The 18,775-nt window shown below is 46.4% G+C and overlaps 1 protein-coding gene across 1 annotated transcript; it reads left to right on the forward strand.

Annotated features, from left to right (window-relative positions):
• The first annotated feature begins 264 nt into the window (after positions 1-264).
• LOC120955196 (uncharacterized) lies at positions 265-18,749 on the forward strand. Its single transcript, XM_049609013.1, has 20 exons — positions 265-1,535; positions 1,611-2,016; positions 3,052-3,138; positions 3,212-3,325; positions 3,393-3,734; positions 3,828-4,413; positions 4,479-4,610; positions 4,677-5,945; positions 6,026-6,259; positions 9,553-10,523; positions 13,781-13,981; positions 14,058-14,400; positions 14,468-14,719; positions 14,886-15,020; positions 15,365-15,797; positions 15,872-15,905; positions 16,409-16,649; positions 16,719-16,802; positions 17,982-18,356; positions 18,437-18,749. The coding sequence occupies exons 1-20, from the start codon at positions 1,409-1,411 to the stop codon at positions 18,653-18,655; spliced, it is 6,585 nt and encodes a 2,194-aa protein (XP_049464970.1). The 5' UTR covers positions 265-1,408; the 3' UTR covers positions 18,656-18,749.
• The last annotated feature ends 26 nt before the right edge of the window (positions 18,750-18,775 follow it).

An 18,775-nucleotide genomic window follows, 5' to 3' on the forward strand; every position in this document is an offset into this window, starting at 1 on the left:
AACACTTCCCTCGCAGCACCACGTGTATGTGTGTGGCTGTCCGGTTCAGCTGCAGAAAAGGGCGTCCGAGGGAAAGTTTATCATCCTTCAGAGAAACCAAACAGCCCAAACGCACGGCGGGCGTCCTAATCCTTTTAATGAATAATTAAGTGAGAATTTGTTTCTCCATGCAAAGAAAATTGGTTTGCACGACAAGATTTATTTGGGTTTAATAGCGTCTTAATAGGGGATCTGAGAGGGAGTGTGTTTCTTGTCTCGATTGTTCTTTGGAAACATCCCTCCTTGGAAACGCCGTAGTTGTTCCGGAGAAGTTGAAGCCGACTATGGAGGGGTTAAGGAGATTCACCAACCAGACCAACACAAAATGAATCAGTATACTAATAGCACAGCATCACATGCTCACAAAAAAACCTCACTATCAAAGCAACGCCGTCACATAGCTAATTGTGTAGCTATAATTATCCAAAGACTTTACTTTATCTTACCACGAGAGTGAGCAAAAGTGTACTTCCCCGCATTATCTATCGCAGGCAAGCACGATTCAAATTGCGTTCAAATTGATTATACATTAAGCTACCCGTGAGCAAACATACAAACATCTTTATCTCGAGCCAAATAGGCTGCGGGAAAAGCAGCGTGGGTGATTTATACTAGCGCCATCTATTGAGCAGTAGCTGAAAGTTACTGTCAGCTGAGCTGTTGCTGGCCCCGTCTCTTCTTATCAAATAGCAGCAACAGCAGCAGCACAGGGCACAGAGTGACGAAGCAATTAGCCCGTTTAACAGCGTACCTCCGGCTTTAACCCTATCACCTACATGAAACAATGCCAATTACCCACCAATTTCACACGAGTTTACCATTCAGCTCACCGTTCGGAGAGTAGTGCAGTGCTCTCGGCTTATTAGTCATTAATTAAACCTAGACTTTAAACAGCAACTGCAACCCGCTTGCGTACCAAGTGTCCGGCGCTATCATTGTGTGAGGAAGAGTATGCTTTGGACCTGGTGCCACGTTATCATCGTATGGTACGATAAAATAAAGATATCAGAAGCCTACGTATTTTAAACGCTCAGTTACAATAGTATGTGAGAACAGATGTCCTAGCTCACCACATCTCCAGCGCGGTGCTAAATGAGTGTGGACGCGATAACATGCTTCCCCTTGCGCTAGGGGGATCGTATCGAAACCTTGGTCGCGGACCTCCATCAGATAGACAACGGAGGTTTTGTGCGCTCAGATACCATTTTTCCGTGCAGGTGAGAAGAACTGCGTCCGTTTTGTCCGACATCTTGCACGCTCGCGGCAACGGTGTTTGCGAAGAGTTCGGCGTAGTTCGGTGTACGATTGGGGCAATGTGCCAAGGGCACACGGGCAGTGACAATCGCAGGGCGGGACAATCGTCATCAACATGAGTGCACGGTACGGTACGATTAGTGGAATGCTGGGCCTCGTGGAGCCCGCCGAAAGCTCAGCAGCATCCTCGATGGAGAAGATTGAAGTGCTTCCGGAACCTGCAAGAAGAACGCGCAAAAGAGGTCAGTGTTAGTCAGTGGCGGTCAAGGTGTGTTTGCACAGACGTTAATTCAGCTTTCTTTTGCCAACCTCCACAGATAGCCTTCGAAAGATTAGCGTACGCCATCTGGTGAGCAAGCTGGAAACCCGCGCAGCAGAAACGTTGGAGCGCAATTTCGGGGGTCGATTTTCGGGCCGCATTCGGAAGGGAAAGCTTGAAGATGAGGCGACACCGGGCGCTACATCCAGTTCCAGCGGTGGCGTGCCAGTGCCAGATCAGCCTTCTAGCTCAAGCGCCCGCACCTGGTATATGGTGCCGCTTTCCGCACAAAAAAGCTCTTCCAACCAGTCCGCGGACTGCTCGGCTGCGGCATCGTCTCTCTCGCTCAGCTCCAGCATGGCTACGGACGACAACAACAGTGACAACAGCGATGACACCGACGTCCAGTGGGCCGTTATCGGGCGCGATAAGATAAGCGCCGATACGGCAGAATTTAGCCAACGGTAAGGTAAAACGCTGTTTATTATGGTTTGCTCCACACCACACGGCTACACTGAAAAGGCTTAGTGGAAGGAATCGATTGATTGGTCGGGGAGGATTTTCAATCGTTGGGTGGTCCGTGGAATGTCCAGCCAGCTGATTATGTTGCACGGTGTGAAGGTTGTTTGGTGAGGAAGTTGTTTTGGATAGTTTGTTAATCGTTCGTGATAGTGAAAACCGACGTGACCGTGAATGAAGCGAAGGTCTCGCACTAGTGTAAAGAACCCGTGGTCTGGCCATCACGATGAGGGTGTGTTTTTGGTGCGTTTCAAGATCGGCCCGGACTACTGTGAGCTGTAAGTGTGATACAAGTTGAACGACCTGTTCAATCGCATGTGTAAGCTTCTGGATGGAGGGAATTCGGACATAAGATAACGCCAGTGGAATAGTTAGGAAGTGTTTTAACTGCCTCAAGATCTTGACATATCAAGTTCCTTCTCAAGTTAACTGTGTAGTGTACTACAGTGTTAAAATCAAGCTAGAATCAGACGCATCAAGCACGAGTCATACGCGGTATGACTCTACAAAAATGCGCCAAATACTTTGATCTAAATGCGTCACAAGCCAACACTTCCCGGACATGAGCCACGTAAAAATGGGAGTGTACGCGCCTTTCCACGACAAAAATATCAATCACTCAGCACCGCCTCCGGAAGTTTACACCAAAACGCCCCATAAGCCTTATGAAATGCAGGAACTACCTGCCAACTTCCAATTTTGATCGAACGTTCAGAAGTATGGACTATGGCGTACTAGCAATCGGATCCATCTAGCCTTAAACCCACCCTGTTATGCTTCCGGGAGTGGGTTTTTGTTCGCGTCGCATTGATTTTTTCGGCGAGCGCTTAGCGCTTATCTCTTAAAGCTATTCAAAGAGTCGAAGAAATGCATCCAATCGAGATTGTACTTCGCGGTACAATGTTGTACAGTGACAAACAAAGCGAACTGCCTGTTGCACAATCGCTGAGTGGATTTTTGTGTTCTGTTTTGAATTGCAGTTTGTCGACTGAAGAGGCCGGTATGAAGAAGACACCTGGCACCCCTACCGTAGATCGGGAAGATTCTGGTCGGTGGAGCATCTGTTCGTAAGTAGAGCGAATGTGTTCTAGTATATATTGAAAAAGCTGAACATTTGTGTACTCTGAACGTAAATTGCAGTGACTTTGAGAGGGACTCTCTACCGGACGTGGACGATGTGTGTGATACGTGGAACGAGTTCATCTACTTGCGGCTTTCGGAGGAAAATGCCAAGCATCTAAACTCTTACAGTCCGTGAGTGAAGACGCGCTCAATAATGTGTGAAAAGCATTACTAAACGAGGCTTTGCATCCTTTTCCAGGGACTTTGAAGTGACACCGTTCGATGAGTACTATCAACCGGCAGAGGCGTCCAACACAATCATCTCGTTGCGTTTCACACCATACGAGCTGCATCGGATACTGCACGGATACGATCTGAACGACCTAAGCAACGACGGCGAAGATGATCATGATGATGATGTTCAATCCCACACCTCCCATTCTTCGACCGACTCCGATAGCGTGTTTGTGGATGCATTTGTACAACATCCCACCGACGCATGCATCACCCCTTCGGTCGATTCCCTCGACGAAGGTGTCGCATTCCGAGACAGCCCGGTCGAGTCACCGGAACCGCACCATCTTCCCAATGATATTGACATGTAAGCTGTTACACACGTTCCGCCGCGTTCGCAAACTACCACGCTTATCACACCACGATAACACCTGCAATATTGATTTGCTTTCATTTGCAGTAAAATCTCGTTCCTCATCGAAGAGCTGCTCGACACGGAGCGGAACTATATCAACACGCTCGAGAAGGGTATCGCCACCTACATAGATGCCGTGTTTACCGACCAAACACCACCCGAACTGTGCGGCAAGAAGTATCACCTGTTCGGCAACCTGCAGTACATCTATCGGTTCCATCGAAATGCCTTTCTACCGCGGCTGCTGACGGCGGGCAACGATGTGGAGCTGATTGCAGACGCATTCGTGCACTTTCTCGACAACGACAGCTTTTACGGCTACGTACTGTACTCCATGTACCATCCGAAGTCGCAGCGGCTGTGCGAGCAGCATATTGAGTTCTTTCGCCAGCATCAGCAACAGCACGGCGATAAGCTGGGGGTGAAAAGTTTGATACTGCAGCCGATACAGCGGCTGCCCCGGTACCAGCTGCTGCTGACGAGCCTGTTCAAGCAGCTGGTAAAGAAGCCGGGTGCGATCAGCAGGAACACGCAGCTGCACAAGGTTTGCGTGGCGGAGAAGCGGCTGCAGACGCTGATCGGGATCATGAACGAGTCGGTTACGGTCAACGATATTCTGCAGTGTGAAAAGGTAAGAGTGGAGAGCGACTTTAGGTGAAAGACTGCGACACTAACCTAAAATTGGATCGATTTCAGGCTGAAGATGATGAGGTTGAGTTGGGCTTCGGTGTTCCCAAGCCAGCCATCGTACTCAGGAACCAAAATCACGACAATCAGGTACTATTCCTGTATCCCAAGGACAACGAACATGTGGATCACAATAAACCGGTAAGTAGTTTGTTACGCAAATACCTTAAAATCCACCCTTGCTAACTATTGTTCCTTCTCTTCCAGATCAACATTCTTCACCAGGGCAAGTTCCGCAGTGTCTTTCCCGTGTTCATCAACGATCTCCGCCTGAAGCGCCAATACCAGGGCCGTCTGTTTGTGTTCGAGCGTTGCGTGATCTACACCGAACAGCTCGACCTCAAATCTCTCACGTACCGTGGCCACTACACGCACCAGGAAGTGGAGTTCGACTTTACCAACCGACAGATCTTGAAACTTTCCTCCCGCCGCCACGAACGGCTAGAGATTGAGGTGAAGGTTAACATACAGAGTCCGGGCAAAACGCACCTGCCGGACGTAATGATGGCGATCAAGACGATCATCGATCGAAGAGATCAGCGTGAAAGCTTCGCATTCGATGGCGCTGCCGGTGAGGCGCTGGCAATGCTGCGCGACACATTCTCACGCCGCAATTCCAGCTTCCGCAGCAGTTTCTCCAGCACTACGAGCGATTCGAGCTTTCTGAGCGTGTTCAGCAGTCCGGCAGCAGCGGCCGCAGCGGAAGAGGACTCGACCGCTGCCGGCTCAGCGCACCGCGCAGGCAGTGTCCTGTCGGAGTGTGGGTCGATCGAGACGATGCTACACTTTCAGCAGCACTTCGAGCGTGCGCTGGACGAGTGTACGAATCTTTACATCCGCACGCTGCCGGAAGATGTGGCCGGCCAGCTGGAAGAGATGGTGGAGATACTGGACGAGATGTTGCGCATTCAGCGCGCGATCAATCGGCGCCTGTTTGAGCAGGAGTTTGAGCGGCTCAGCTACGACAGTGATCTGCAGTACCTTTGCTGCGTGTTTCGGGACTGCTTCCGGCGCAGCGAGTTCGACGTGTTTCTGCGCTACGTCGAGCATGTGAAGACGGTGGAGTCGATGCTGATGAGCTTCGAGCAGTATTCGAGCAGTCAGCAGAAGGGTGATGGTGGTGGTGCTAGTGGGTCGACACTCACGATCGATGCCTTTCTCTATCTGCCGATCAAGTACGTGAACCGGTGTCATCAGTTTTTCAGTGTTGCGTGGGCTCAGCGAGAGGAAGACCGGACAGACTGTTCCGAGTTTAAGACGGTCGAGCTGCGGTACGTGCACGAGCAGATGGCACTGGTGCAGCGGCGGGTCAATGAAAACTATCAGATCCGTCAGCTGATTATGGATGTGCAGTTTCTGAACGAGATTGGACTGGTGAAGCACTCCGAGATCGTAAAGCTGGAGGGATCGTATGCACTGTTCCGTTTGCTACTCACCAAAACAGGACTGCTCTGCATGAAGATCAATGCTGAACAGGTGAGTGTCGTGTTGATTAAGGGTGATGGGTGGACGCTGAATGTGATTAATAAGCGCTCCTCTTTTCCATTCCACATTAGCATAAGGTGGAAACGTACAGCAGTGTCACCTTCTACTGTCCGTACACGAAGGTCTCGGCGCGTACGAGTAAGCGTAGCGGCACCGTCTGGTACGTCTACTTGGACAGTCGAAAAACGACACTGATCTTCCCGTCCCGGCACCTGCGCTACCTCACGATCGAGCAGTTCAACACGCTCTCCACCCAGATGAAGCAGAAAGAGCGGGAAAAGCGACGATCGTTCTTCTACGTCACCTGAAAAGAGGGTGAGGAGGTGACACTTGTCACAGGACACCGCAGGGCAGAGATATTGGAGGGCACGGTTTTAAAGCCTAGCAACTCCACACGCCGAAGAGAGTGATGTAACCGATAGTCAGCAAATAAATTATTCTTTCCATTGTATTCTTTCATGTATCTACCTTCCATCGCTCGGGGACTTCCCGAAATTCGAAGGCCCTTACAACCCAATGCAACCCCATTTCAGGAATGTGAAAACGATATCGCTGATAACACAAATTGTTTCGAAAATCAATGATGGTTGCGCTGAGTCATCGGTACCGATGTTCGGTGCAACCCACGGGAAGCACGTTATCTATCGATAGCGTCGCAATATTTGACGGTAATGTCCAATGTCTTACCCACCATCTATCACTGTACAAACGCACACCGTTACAACTCAGTTGTGTTGGCACGTACGAGGAAAATTCATTCCGTCCTCCCCCGAAAAACGGAACCACGGCACATACCGCTAATTGGGAAGAGGCCGGCACCGGTTACGGGTGGTATGGTGTTAGTACGGTTGGATGGAAAGTGTGCGCGTGCGAGGCTGTGTGCGTGTGCGCGCGAGGGCTCGTATGTTATCATTGCAGTGCCGTGGAGGAATTATCGCGTGTAATATCGCATGCATCCCGAGCGGTAGGCCGTACCGATATGTATGATTTTAGATACTTGGATAAACGAGTTTTTTTTCTTGACTAAATTGCAGTATCTTGAATGTATGAATTAGGCATATTTGGATGGCCATAGCTAGCAAGATGTCTGCTCAGTCCAATTTCCAAGCTGATGTCCATTGACCTCCAAACATGGCTACAAATATATTTATATTTTGGAACCGAAAATATTGCCTAGAATGCCTAATGCCTAGTTTTTTTTTTAATTTCTGAATCAGGTGTGATTTTTTAATCCGGTTCCGGAAATAAAACTACTCATAAAGATGTTTGTATTATGTTTTGACGGCATTCACAAACTAAATCATTCTTTAATTATAGTTGTACTACGATCCTATGATGTTTGATTAAGTGTTATGCCTTTTTGATTCATATTTTTCAAAATTTACCTCTAAGGCGAAACCTTATACAGGCGAGGGACAATACTAACATTCGAAAATGTCACAGCGTTAGAGAACAACTGAAACCGGTCTGAGAAGAAGGTAAAATAAAAAAATAAAAAATAAATAAAATAATATAAATAAATAAATATATAAATAAATATAGCTGTGACTGATGTACAACAATATCAACAATAACTGAGGCTAGACACAGCTTCTAGGAGCAGGGAATTTCCTGCAAACTAGCCATTGGGCTAATAATCTTAAAATTTTTGTTGTTTTTTTTTTCTATCGTTTGTTAGTTAAACTAATTAATCACGATTTGAACATCACGATGGTGTTTCTCAGCTCATGGAGGAGTTCAAAATAACGATTTGTTGTTTTCTAAGGTTGAACATTAATTGGATTATTTAAGAAAAATGTTGACAAACAATATTTGAATACAGTGTTTCCCCGAGATACGCGACACTCGAGTTACGCGAATTCGAGTTACGTGAATTTTTATTTTTAAAAGTTTAGAAAAATATTTTGCAATTTTTTTTAAAGCTTTAGAACACTAAAAACCAGGAGTCCCCATTTTTCTACACCAATTACATCAAATACGTAATAAATTGCATAAATAAACTAAATTTAATCAAAAATCATTATTAATCAAATATATTTTAGCTGTAAAACGTGATATTTGACTTATGCGAAAATCCGATTTACACGAATGTCCCTGGAACGCATTATCCGCGTAACTTGGGGAATGACTGTACTTTTAAATAAACAAAATCAAAAGTAAGACGAAACCATCTATTAGACCATGTTCATTATTTACTAAATGGGTTACTTTCTTCTAAAATAAAATAAAAATAAAAATAAATCATAATACATCAAAATATTGAAAACTAGCCGTCAAATTAGCTGATAAAACATGTACCAATCTCTAGCAAAACAAGTGAGTGCTCTGTGTAATAGAAACTAAAACAAAACATCTACTGAACCTAAATCCCCGCTGCATTCACTCTCAACAACAGCACGTTCAATGTCCTTTCAAATAGTTGTGTTAATTTGTTCTACGATAAGAACAACCCTTGAACAACAACCGCAGCTTTGAACACGTTCGAAACCGTCACGATCGACACCAAATGAAACTACCGTTCTCGCGCACCCCGAGCCGTCACACCGCACTGGACCTCACTTCCAATCGATCGTACTTAGGCTAGCGCTGTGTGTATGGAAGTGGTATCATATCGGCAATGTGTAATCTTCCAGCGATCGGGCCACAGCCCCAAACCCCCAAACGCACACAGCCCGATTTGTGATAACGATCGAGACGTCACTGCCACACACCTGTTGCGGCCTAACGCGCCGCTGGCATAAGGGTAAGGAAAAACTGTCTCGCGGGCAACAACACAGCACAATTACCAACCCCCTAATGGGCGCACACACACACATGCATACGCACACACACACACACTTGCTCGGCCATTCAACTGAGTCACGGAATGCCGCCGCACTCGGTGTGTGTCGCGCAACTCGCGCTCCGGTGTCCAGTATTTGTTCGCCGATTAGCAGTGGCGGTCGTCGTCGGTTTAGGGCTCTTTGGTTTCCGGACCGGACCGCTGGTACGGTGGTAGTTACCTTTCTTCCATGTGTGTTTCCAAGTACGCGGGGAAAAGTCCAAAGAAAAGCCACACCGGAGAAAGTGATTTGATCACGCTACACCGATCTGCGAACCCGATCAGATCGGCGGTGTTCTACGACGAGTCTGTGTGCAAGTGTCTGTTAGTGCCATTTGCCGGTTGTGCGGGGGAGTGTTGAGCATTAGAAATTTCCGCATGCACAGTGTGAGAAGAGTGAAGTGAGACAAAAAAAAAACGGTTGTTGTTTTTCAACCCCAAACCCATTAGTATCGTGTCAGCAGCTCTCCGAAGTGTGCCCGTGTGGAGGGGTTGCCGATCGCAACGAGCACGTAGTTGGAAGTGGGGCTCGCGAAAAGACGACGATAACACAGCCGTTAGATAGCACGAATAAAGGGAAAAATATTACACTGCTCTGTGTGCTCATGTGTGCGTGTGTGTGTGTGTCCACTTTCGTGATAAAACCTAGCCGAGCCGAGTGAAGTCAGTAGAAACTGTGTGTGCTGTAGAGACGACGTCTCATCATCTCGTTTCGCATTCGCAACTCCGTTGAATCGTCTTTTTTTCTCCTGCTCCACGATCATCTTCGCCTCGTGAGAAGTGAACTGTGAGACGTGTAACGAAGCCAACCGCCCCCCGAAGTTTGCGCAACATATCAGCGTGGGTGGGTGGGAAAACAAAATGAGCAGCCATGGTGGTGGTGGTAGTAGTACCAACAACGAAGACGACGTTGAGGAGGCAATCCATCAGTCGTACGCCCGGCCGAAGAAGCAGTCGACGCACTTGAAGCCCGCTGGTGATCGCGTTTCGTGTGACAGCGGTATCTCGCTGGAGGATCCGGCGTTAATCCACACCCCGGCCAACCAACCCCCTCCCAGCACGCTAGTGCGCCGCCCGAAGGGTAATGGTGGTGCCGCATCGTACGTACGGCGGCTAACGCAACTGTTCGAGAACCTAACGCACGACGAGCTGCGCCAGGAACAGGAACGACAAGAGCAACAGTGTACCATGGGCACCTTAGCACCGCCGGGCGTGCTCCAGCAGGTAACGGAGGAGTCAACCACACCGGAAGTGACCGAAGACCGCCCGACAGCGCCACCCCTCCTCCAGCTCCGTGCAGCAGTTCCGTGTCAAGTGCCGATCGTGGTGGAAAGTGTGGTGGAAAGTGAAAATTGCCCCGCCGCGAGTGAAGCGTCGAACGATGCGGAAATTGCACAAGACGCATTAGCGCCGCTGCTGCCGGCCCGTTCGCGCAGGTCCAATTTGGAGGCCAGCGCGGAAGATCGCGTTATGGCGATGAGTGTGCGTGCGAGTGGTGGTGCGGCAGTGGGCAAGAAACGGCTCAGCCGACGACGTCAAACGTTGCAGGGTGCCGTTGGTGGTGGTGGTGGTGCAGGAGCGAGGGCGCTCGGTTACACTACGCCCGAGCAGAGTGATAAGACGGATGGGGAACAGTGCTACGACTACATGTACGATGACGATGAGTTCGATACCAGTGATGAAGATGAGGAAGAGGAGAGAGAACAGGCACCAGCAGTGCACCACCCGGACAGGGCCATTGCGGGAAGGTAGGTTCACTTTCACACATACACACCCACACGTGTGACCAAACAAATCCAAAGATCTGATAAGTTATCTATGACTAACGCGTCGCCCCAATTCGAGGTCGCACATCTACAGAGGTAGTGAACAAGGTGGTCTCTGTTTTTTTATGGATATACAGCTGCGTTGGAATTAGTTTTCGGAAGGGTAGAAGGTAGGGCGCGTTAAGCTTTCTAAGCAGTTGCTTGCCTCTGTTTTCGGTGACCATGATAAGAAGGCGTGAAATATATCCTTGAAGTCAACGCATTCCAATGCCGATGTTCCTACGAACACTTGCACTACACGTAGACACCCTCAGTTTTCTATCGATACACGCTTGATATCTGCCCAGAGATAACTGATACTTGAAAACACAGGGTGCGAACAACAGTTCTACTAGTGTATCCAGCCCGAGTCGTATGACTTTAGCGCCAAACAAATTCTAGATAATATCGGGAATAGTTTTTTTAATGGTCATCTAATCAAAATTATGTAGGTGAAGGTCATCGCTCACTCCAAGGTTACGTTCTGTGATAACCCATATTGATGGGTTTAACAGTAATTTTCGTTTGAAAACTTCCATTATTATTATTATTGTGGTGATTATGTTGTTTTACGTCATTCGACGTTACAACTGTGTTCTTGACTACATATTATTGTACCGGCTTGACTATGACTGTGTCATTAATGGTAATCGCATAGCAAGAAAGTCAATCCAGACTATGGAAAGTTCAATCGATTCGAAATTTGAACATATGATGAAGATATTGTTAGGTCGTACTCTAGGCGACTCAAGCACAATGTACTGTAATGTATCAGAAATAGCAAAGAAAGTTTGTATCATTATGACTTTGAAAGTCGCAGATTGTCCTGTTCATACAAGTTCGTGTGAGCGTCCCGCAGGAATTCTCGGATGATCACAGCTCCCTTTTCAATTGCATTCAATATTCCGCGAATCCTTGACTGAGCGAATTGACTTCATCCAAAATGGTCCTATGCATAATGCAGTGAAAGTAAATGTTTGGTTAATTTTAAAGGGCTAAATACTATTTCTTCGGTTTGTGTCGTCAACGTCGTTTTAAAGTTTAAAGCTACAGTGACTTTCAAGCAGTGTCCAAAGTCGATCTACAGGACAGCCCAATCAAATGCCCATCTCTTTATGTTTGATTGGAAGTATTAAATATTGGAAAGTTTGAATACTTTCCCCTCTTTACTACGGACCACGGAACCGATAATCACCGCAATTTCTCGCAATGCAAAGCTTCCTGAGTGATAAGAAAATGAAGGCCAACCGACTCCAACACTTGTACGAGTGAGATATTATAGCCATTACGGATAGCTAACCCTGAAAAATTGGCAAACAAACAGTTAATTACAAAACTATGGAAGGTCAGAAAGTTGTCAAAATCTCAAAGTTGTAAACTTGTTAAAATAATTCTGGTAAACATAACAAGAATATACCAGATTATAATTGGAAATGTCCGCTACATCTTCTCTGGAAATTCCTACAAACTAAAATATTTTTGCAGTTCAGTTGCATCTGTTTGTTAACGCGTTTTATGATGTTATATACATTTATTGGTGTACGCGAGTTCTAGGTGTTGTCATTAGTAAACCACTTTTACAGAATTTCCTATGTTTAATTATTGTTTCCCATTGATTTGGATGTTTTTTTGGAAATTTTTGAGCTCTTGTCACGATTTATAAACAATTTCTTAAATAATTTTGAATTCGTCCAAATAATTTTGTGACTTCGTCCAATCGTTGTTGAGATCGTTAAGCAACACTATACGCCATTTTAAAATCAGTTGTCTCACCTTTTCCCGAAAAGAGACAAACATTTATAGTTAAAATACAATCAGAATTTCAACAGGACAAATAACATTCTGGAAATTACACAGCGTTTCAGACGATGTAAATAGACATGGGACTATACACAACTCTGTACAGTCATATTTTCTTTAGCTATTATTCCACTGATTACACCAAAAGCTTTTGTTCGTGTGTTCAAAGTAGAAGCGTAAAACCACGTCGTTAGAAAGCATGAGTCATGATAAAGTTATTTTCAAAATTATCAACCATTGATAAAATGGGCTCATTTTGGTCGTGTTTCATAAATATGCACAAACATTTGTTTTCGCAAAACTATGATAATACATCTGATTCGGAAATTCCGGAAGCGCAGTAGTAGAACCTCCTGCACTATTCCCGCTCACTACGTATGGGAAGAATACTCAACACGACCACTTTCAAACTGACTCGCTGCAATTGTCGTTATGCAATTGTCGTAATGCGTTCTATCAGCGCCAGCATGAATAATTCATCTGGCTCGCTGCATGTCAGCCTACGAACTAGTGTGGACAGTGTGTCCGTTTCTCAGAAATCTAGCTCCCACCAGACATCGTCGCCACCGCACAGTGAGCTCCCTAGCCGGGTAGCTCGAGCGTGCACGAAAGTAAACTTCTCACAGTTCCACAAAGAAATCAAACTCAATGACAGAGAACCAGTGCCGGCAAGCGGGGCCGTTGTGCGGTACCGGACCCGGAGGTCAAGCGATCAAAGTGAAATCAAATCGGTTTGCGCATCGCGATTCTGGCGCGAAAGCACGCACCTCTTCAATTTGCGGAAGAACTTGAACCTAATGACCGGCGAGTAATAGAATAGGGAGAGCGAGAGAGAGGGAGAGAGAGAGAGAGAAGTAGCACGTACTGCAGGAAGGAAGGCTCATAGTAGACACTGAGTCATCGAAACAGTCGCTGTGCCACTGCGCTGACGAACACAACGGAACAAAAGGTTGAAAAAAGAGTCGCACTATGGGACCTTCCAGTCATATGCTGCTTTATTCATAGAAGTTGCTGGATGAAATAATTTATTACTATATTTAGCTTTTACTTATCGTGGCTCAGATTAATGTGTAATGACGACCCAACCGAAAAAAAAAACAATACAAAAAGTGTTGATTTGATTAATTCCACCATCCAGAGAACCGTCTCGCGGAGTCCAGTATTTCCAGTAGACCAGTAGACAGCCTTCTCGCATTAGTTCTCGATAAGGGAAAGCAACGGAACCGCGCATAACAGTTTGAGCGTGTGATTAAGCCCTTACGAATTTGTTTGTTTACTGTTGCATCGGGGATTCCCCAAAACTGTGTCCGCTTATCGTGTCACTTCAAATTTTGTTCAATGCAAAGACCCCGACAAAACAAGCAAACTTCAAACTTCGAAATCATGTTTTGTGTTTGCAGTGAGGGCGAATTCGGCGAAGGCCCGACAGTGCCGGACGAGATTTCGGAGGCTCACAACATGCTCGTCCCGGGCGTAGTGGATCGGGGCACGCCGCACTACGAAGAGCACGACGAGTTTAGCAGCAGTTCGTTCGACAGTGACTCGGAAGATGGGGAACCGTTCGCGGTGCGGCCAGATTCGAACAGTTCACTCAAAACAGCGTAAGTAGTTTGCGAAACCGGGGTAGAGAGCAGATGTACTACTAACGAGCGTCTTATTCTCTCTTCCAAAACACAGTCGCGTATCAAGCATTCTACAGGAGCTGTTGGCAAACGAGGCGAACTACGTGCAAACGCTTGGCCGCGGGATCGAAAACTATGTCAGCATAATGGCGGGGAAACACCTTCCCCCGGGACTGCGGGGCCAGAAGTATCACATCTTTGGAAATATTGAAAAGATTCATAACCTTCACCAGAACCAGTTTCTGCCGATGCTGGAGAGCAATCGGGCTAGCATAGCTGGCATTGCGGAAACGTTCATCTGGTTCCTGGAGAATGACAAGTTCTACTGCTACATCATGTTTGCGCTGAACCGTCCCAAGTCGGAGCGAATATGCAACAAGAACTTGGACTTCTTTCAGGTACTCTCGGCGATACAATTAATCCTCATATAACGTGCCTTACTACAATGAATTATCAACTCCACAGCGTCGCCAACAAGAGGTGGACGACAAGCTCGGCCTGAACAGTTTCCTGCTGCAGCCAATCCAGCGGCTGCCCCGCTACAAACTCCTGCTAGCCGAGATTAACAAGGAGATCCTGAAGCAGCTCGAGGACACACTGCTGGAATCGGTCAAGGACGAGATCGGTATCCTGTGCAAGGCGGAGAAGCGGCTCGAGCGCTTCATCGACATCGTAAACGAGGCGATGAGCATCAACGACATCCAAGAGTGTTATGAGGTGCGTATATCCTCATGGAAGGGTGCAACCGTTTTTGCGTGAACAACAGTAGTCGAGCTTTCCAGCAAAACCAAGAAACAAATTACACCAATTGTTTGTGCGTGCGTGTGTGTGTGTGTTTGTGTGTGAAATTGGCACGTTTTTACCTCGATTTTATACAACTCAGGCCCCTACCAGCGTCCAGATGGAGCTCATGAATCAGTGCCTTGCGATCTCCGATCTCTTCAGCAGTCCGTTGCACGCACCGATGGTGCTGATACTGCGTCCCCATCAGGATCACAATCCCTCGAAACGAGAACCTGTGAGTGAGGATACTGGACACTACTAGGGCCCCGGTGAATTGCAAACTATGGGAAATATGGTTCTAAGACACTTCTACCACACTTGCAAAGGAATTTTTACACAACAAAAACTAACATGGGCGCAAGGATGTTGATACAACTCTTTCCCCTGTGGTGATGGAGCAATGGGGCACACTAATCTAGCGTACGCAGGTAGTTAGGTTTTGGGCGGCGTGGTTTTAGGTTTTTACGTCTCCCATCTACACTAACCAGGTGGCTAGAAGCAACAAAACACAACAACCCACAATCATTTCTCCAACATGTTTGCTAATGTCTTGCTAATCATTTAACTCGCCTCTTCCAGATTAACCTGTTTAGTCAGGGCAAGTTCCGGAAGATGTTTGAGGTTGACATCTACGATTGGGACCATCGGCGGCGCTATCCGGCGAAGCTGTTCCTGTTCGAACGGAGCGCCATCTATGCGGAGAAGGTCAAAACCCATCTCGAGTACCGCGGCCGGTACGACGAGTCGGAGATCGGCATGCACAACGAGAACCGCAACAAGGTGTATCTGTACGCGAGAAAGCGTGGCATACAGGAGATCGAGGTGACTTGCGGCGACATGAACGAGGCGCAGCGTCTGTCCACACACGTCGAGAAGATGATGTGCGAGTTTGCGGTGAACGAGCGTGACCGCATCAACACGATGGTGCGCCCCCGGATACCGAGCGTGATGACGATCAATCGACGCAGCGTTACCAGCATGATGTCCGGCACAGGTCCTGTGAATAGTATGCGTAAGTGAAAGATGGCCAGTTCGCTGAAGCCCTTGCGAGAATGTGTAAGAACTGCTATGTTTTTCTTTTTGCAGGAGAAAGCTACGAATCCACCTCACAAACCACCTGGTACGTTAGCTTGTAGGAGGTGTGTCTGTGTGGCTTCTGCCAATCATCGTCTCGGGACGGCCTCTGTGCTCTGTTTTGTGCCCTGTTTAAAACCTCCCTTACCTCCCTTTTATTCCTACCAATCATCTCGTGTACATAGCGCCGACCACTAGCATAAGACACCTATTTCATAAGCGACGCTCGACTCATTTCAAACCGCAATGCCATTTTGTGGTTTGCAAATAAAATTAAGTACCCAAACGAATTGCCAAACTGACTGGATGTTTGTGTATGATTGGAAGCTACATACATCATTGTCGCTCTGTTGTGTTGTCCATATTATTATTCGCTACGTTGCCTTATCCCCGAGCATAGTCTCTGTGTTGTTGTATTCGTACATGGGTTCGCTGCTGCAAACGTGTTGTTTTGGATACGGAGGTAAAATGTATGGTGCTGGAGAGGTATTGTAATGTACACGCTGCGGGTCACGCACGACTTAACACACCGTAAGCATCTTCCCACAGGAGCACCGATAAACCGATCGCACAGCTTGCAATTATGCAGAAGAACTTTTGTCGAATATTGGCCGCTAACCGGCGCTACTACTTCCACGATCTGCCGCAAGAGATCGCCTCCCGTGTGGCGGAGTTTATGCGCGTGTACGATCGCATACTGCATTTCCACACCAAGCGCTTGTACGAGGATTTGTCACGAGCCGACATTGGGATCGATGAGGTGTGCGAGATGTTCATTGGATATTTTAAGGTGCGTTTTAAATGCCTTTTTAGCCTAAACAGTTTTTTTGATTATTTATAATTGATTACTATATTTCAGGAAGGTGTGTTTGATGTCTACAATGAATATATAAGACTGTTCAAACCAGCAGCAGAGATTTTGAAAAATGTCCACAAAGCAACGGTAAGTCCATCAGTTTCTAGATTTTATTTTGTCATTCGGAAGATAAGACAAAGATAAAACAAAAGATCTCATAAGCGAAACAGCCGGTTTTTAGAAAATATAAACAAGGTTCCGGTCATTTATGTTACACAGACCTGGATAAAGTGAAAATTTTAAATCTCAATAGATGAGATTTATTAGCCGTCGTCTTCAGTCAGCATTTATTTGAAAATATTGTCCAGACATGATAGGGAAAATATCAATAATCAAAACTTTTGTTAGAGTTCTATGTTCTCTCTTATCCAGGTTACACTGTACAATCATAATCAAAATTATTTTTACTGAAGGCATGTTCCGGGTCGCTTAAATTTACGTTTTATTTGCAATGAGTGAAATATTTCATTCGCAGCGAGTGAAATATTTCACACAAAGTGAAACTTTACGATTTGTATAACGGTTTGAAAAGACAAGTATACCAGTTGTGCTCGCGGCTCACCATGGAGCAGTTCTTTGCAATATGTTGGACAAATCGGTTTGGAATGTAGTTTCATAATTTCAGTATGATCAGAACTAACAAAAAAACTGGTTAGTTATGAAAAATTTATTGATGAAACACATTTTACATACAATCTATTTGCATTACATATTTCCAAATAAATAACCCAGCCGCATTGTTTTGAGGCATTTTTTATCCAAAAAATAATAATTATATTGAAAAATAAACTATATATTGAACTGTACATACTCATCAAGGTTATTGTGATGAATTTTGTAGGCAGTACAGATATTGCTACAGCTAGCAATTAAATGGTTTAAATTTTTTGAACATTATGATGGTTATCTGTAACTATGCAGACTGAGATGTAGCGTATAGTTTCAATTAAGTGCAAAATAAAAAAGTCGCCCTGAAAATGATATAAATCTTCATCGTATTTAAATTCAATGACCCATTTCACAATGTACCACGTTCAAACGGCCAGCCAATCACTCCCTTCCATCTTTTCACTTACAATTCGCATGAAGCAGCGCCCCACCGTAATTCAATTTAACGCACGTCCGATAAGCAATCAATCGATAAACTAACATATATCCCATCTATCAATCTCTTAAGTAGCCACGATTACCGCCACTCCCGGCACGTCCCTTCGCTCCCCGGAAAATTGGAGCAATAACAGCTTATCGGGCACTTTTTAATTGCAGCGCTCCAGCATTACCGACAGCATGGTCGCACCGACGATGGATGAGTTTACCTTCCTGAGCGTGCAGCACTGGAACAAGCTGGAACACTTCTTCCAGGCCCTGGTCGTGCAGCTGTCCGAGCAGCTCAACTCGGGCCACATGGAGCATCAGGACCTGTTTCGGAAGCTGGCCTACGTAGAGGTGCAGGTTGCCGGCTTCCGCAAGCTGCTCTTCCAAAACTATCGGCTCTTCAACATGGACGAGAAGATATCGCCTGCCAAGCTCGGTCTGGTGCTGTACTCCGACCGGGTGCGGTATGACAACGAAACGATCAGCTCCCACCGGGTGCTGCTCTGTGACCGTGCGGTCGTCTGTGTTAAATTCCATTTCGTACGGGTAAGTCCGGCAGTCTGTTCTGTCTTTTATTTCGAAGCTGCACTAAAGCACTGCACTCTTTTCAATGCATCACATTACAGGAATTTGGACGCCAAACGGAAAAGTACACCGGGTTTGCTTTTATCGACCGTTTCGGGCGCGATGGACCGAAGATGCCCAACGTGCGGATTAGCAAAAAGTCCGAGGTGCGCCTGAACGTGGTCCAGAACGAAGCCAAACATCCGATTGACTTTGGCAATACGGCCAACCGGGACAAGTTCTACGGACAGTACTGTACGGTGTTTGCCCGGCACTCGTAGAACGGAAATTGGTTTTAGTATAGCCTGTAGCGTATAACCTCTCCTTTGTACCCCAAAACAAACTCGTAATAAATTCCCCGTGTTAGCAGTCTTTCTACTGTCATTCCCCAAAAAAATCCC

The sequence above is a fragment of the Anopheles coluzzii genome, chromosome 3 (assembly GCF_943734685.1).
Source record: "Anopheles coluzzii chromosome 3, AcolN3, whole genome shotgun sequence".
NCBI lineage: Eukaryota > Metazoa > Arthropoda > Insecta > Diptera > Culicidae > Anopheles > Anopheles coluzzii.

Excerpts from the sequence above, each read along its gene's own strand:
- LOC120955196 (XM_049609013.1), top strand. The coding sequence starts at position 1,409 with ATGAGTGCACGGTACGGTACGATTAGTGGAATGCTGGGCCTCGTGGAG. Across the intron at positions 3,735-3,827 it reads CTTCCCAATGATATTGACAT|TAAAATCTCGTTCCTCATCG; the intron begins GTAAGCTGTTAC and ends TTTCATTTGCAG. Across the intron at positions 18,357-18,436 it reads TTAAATTCCATTTCGTACGG|GAATTTGGACGCCAAACGGA; the intron begins GTAAGTCCGGCA and ends ATCACATTACAG.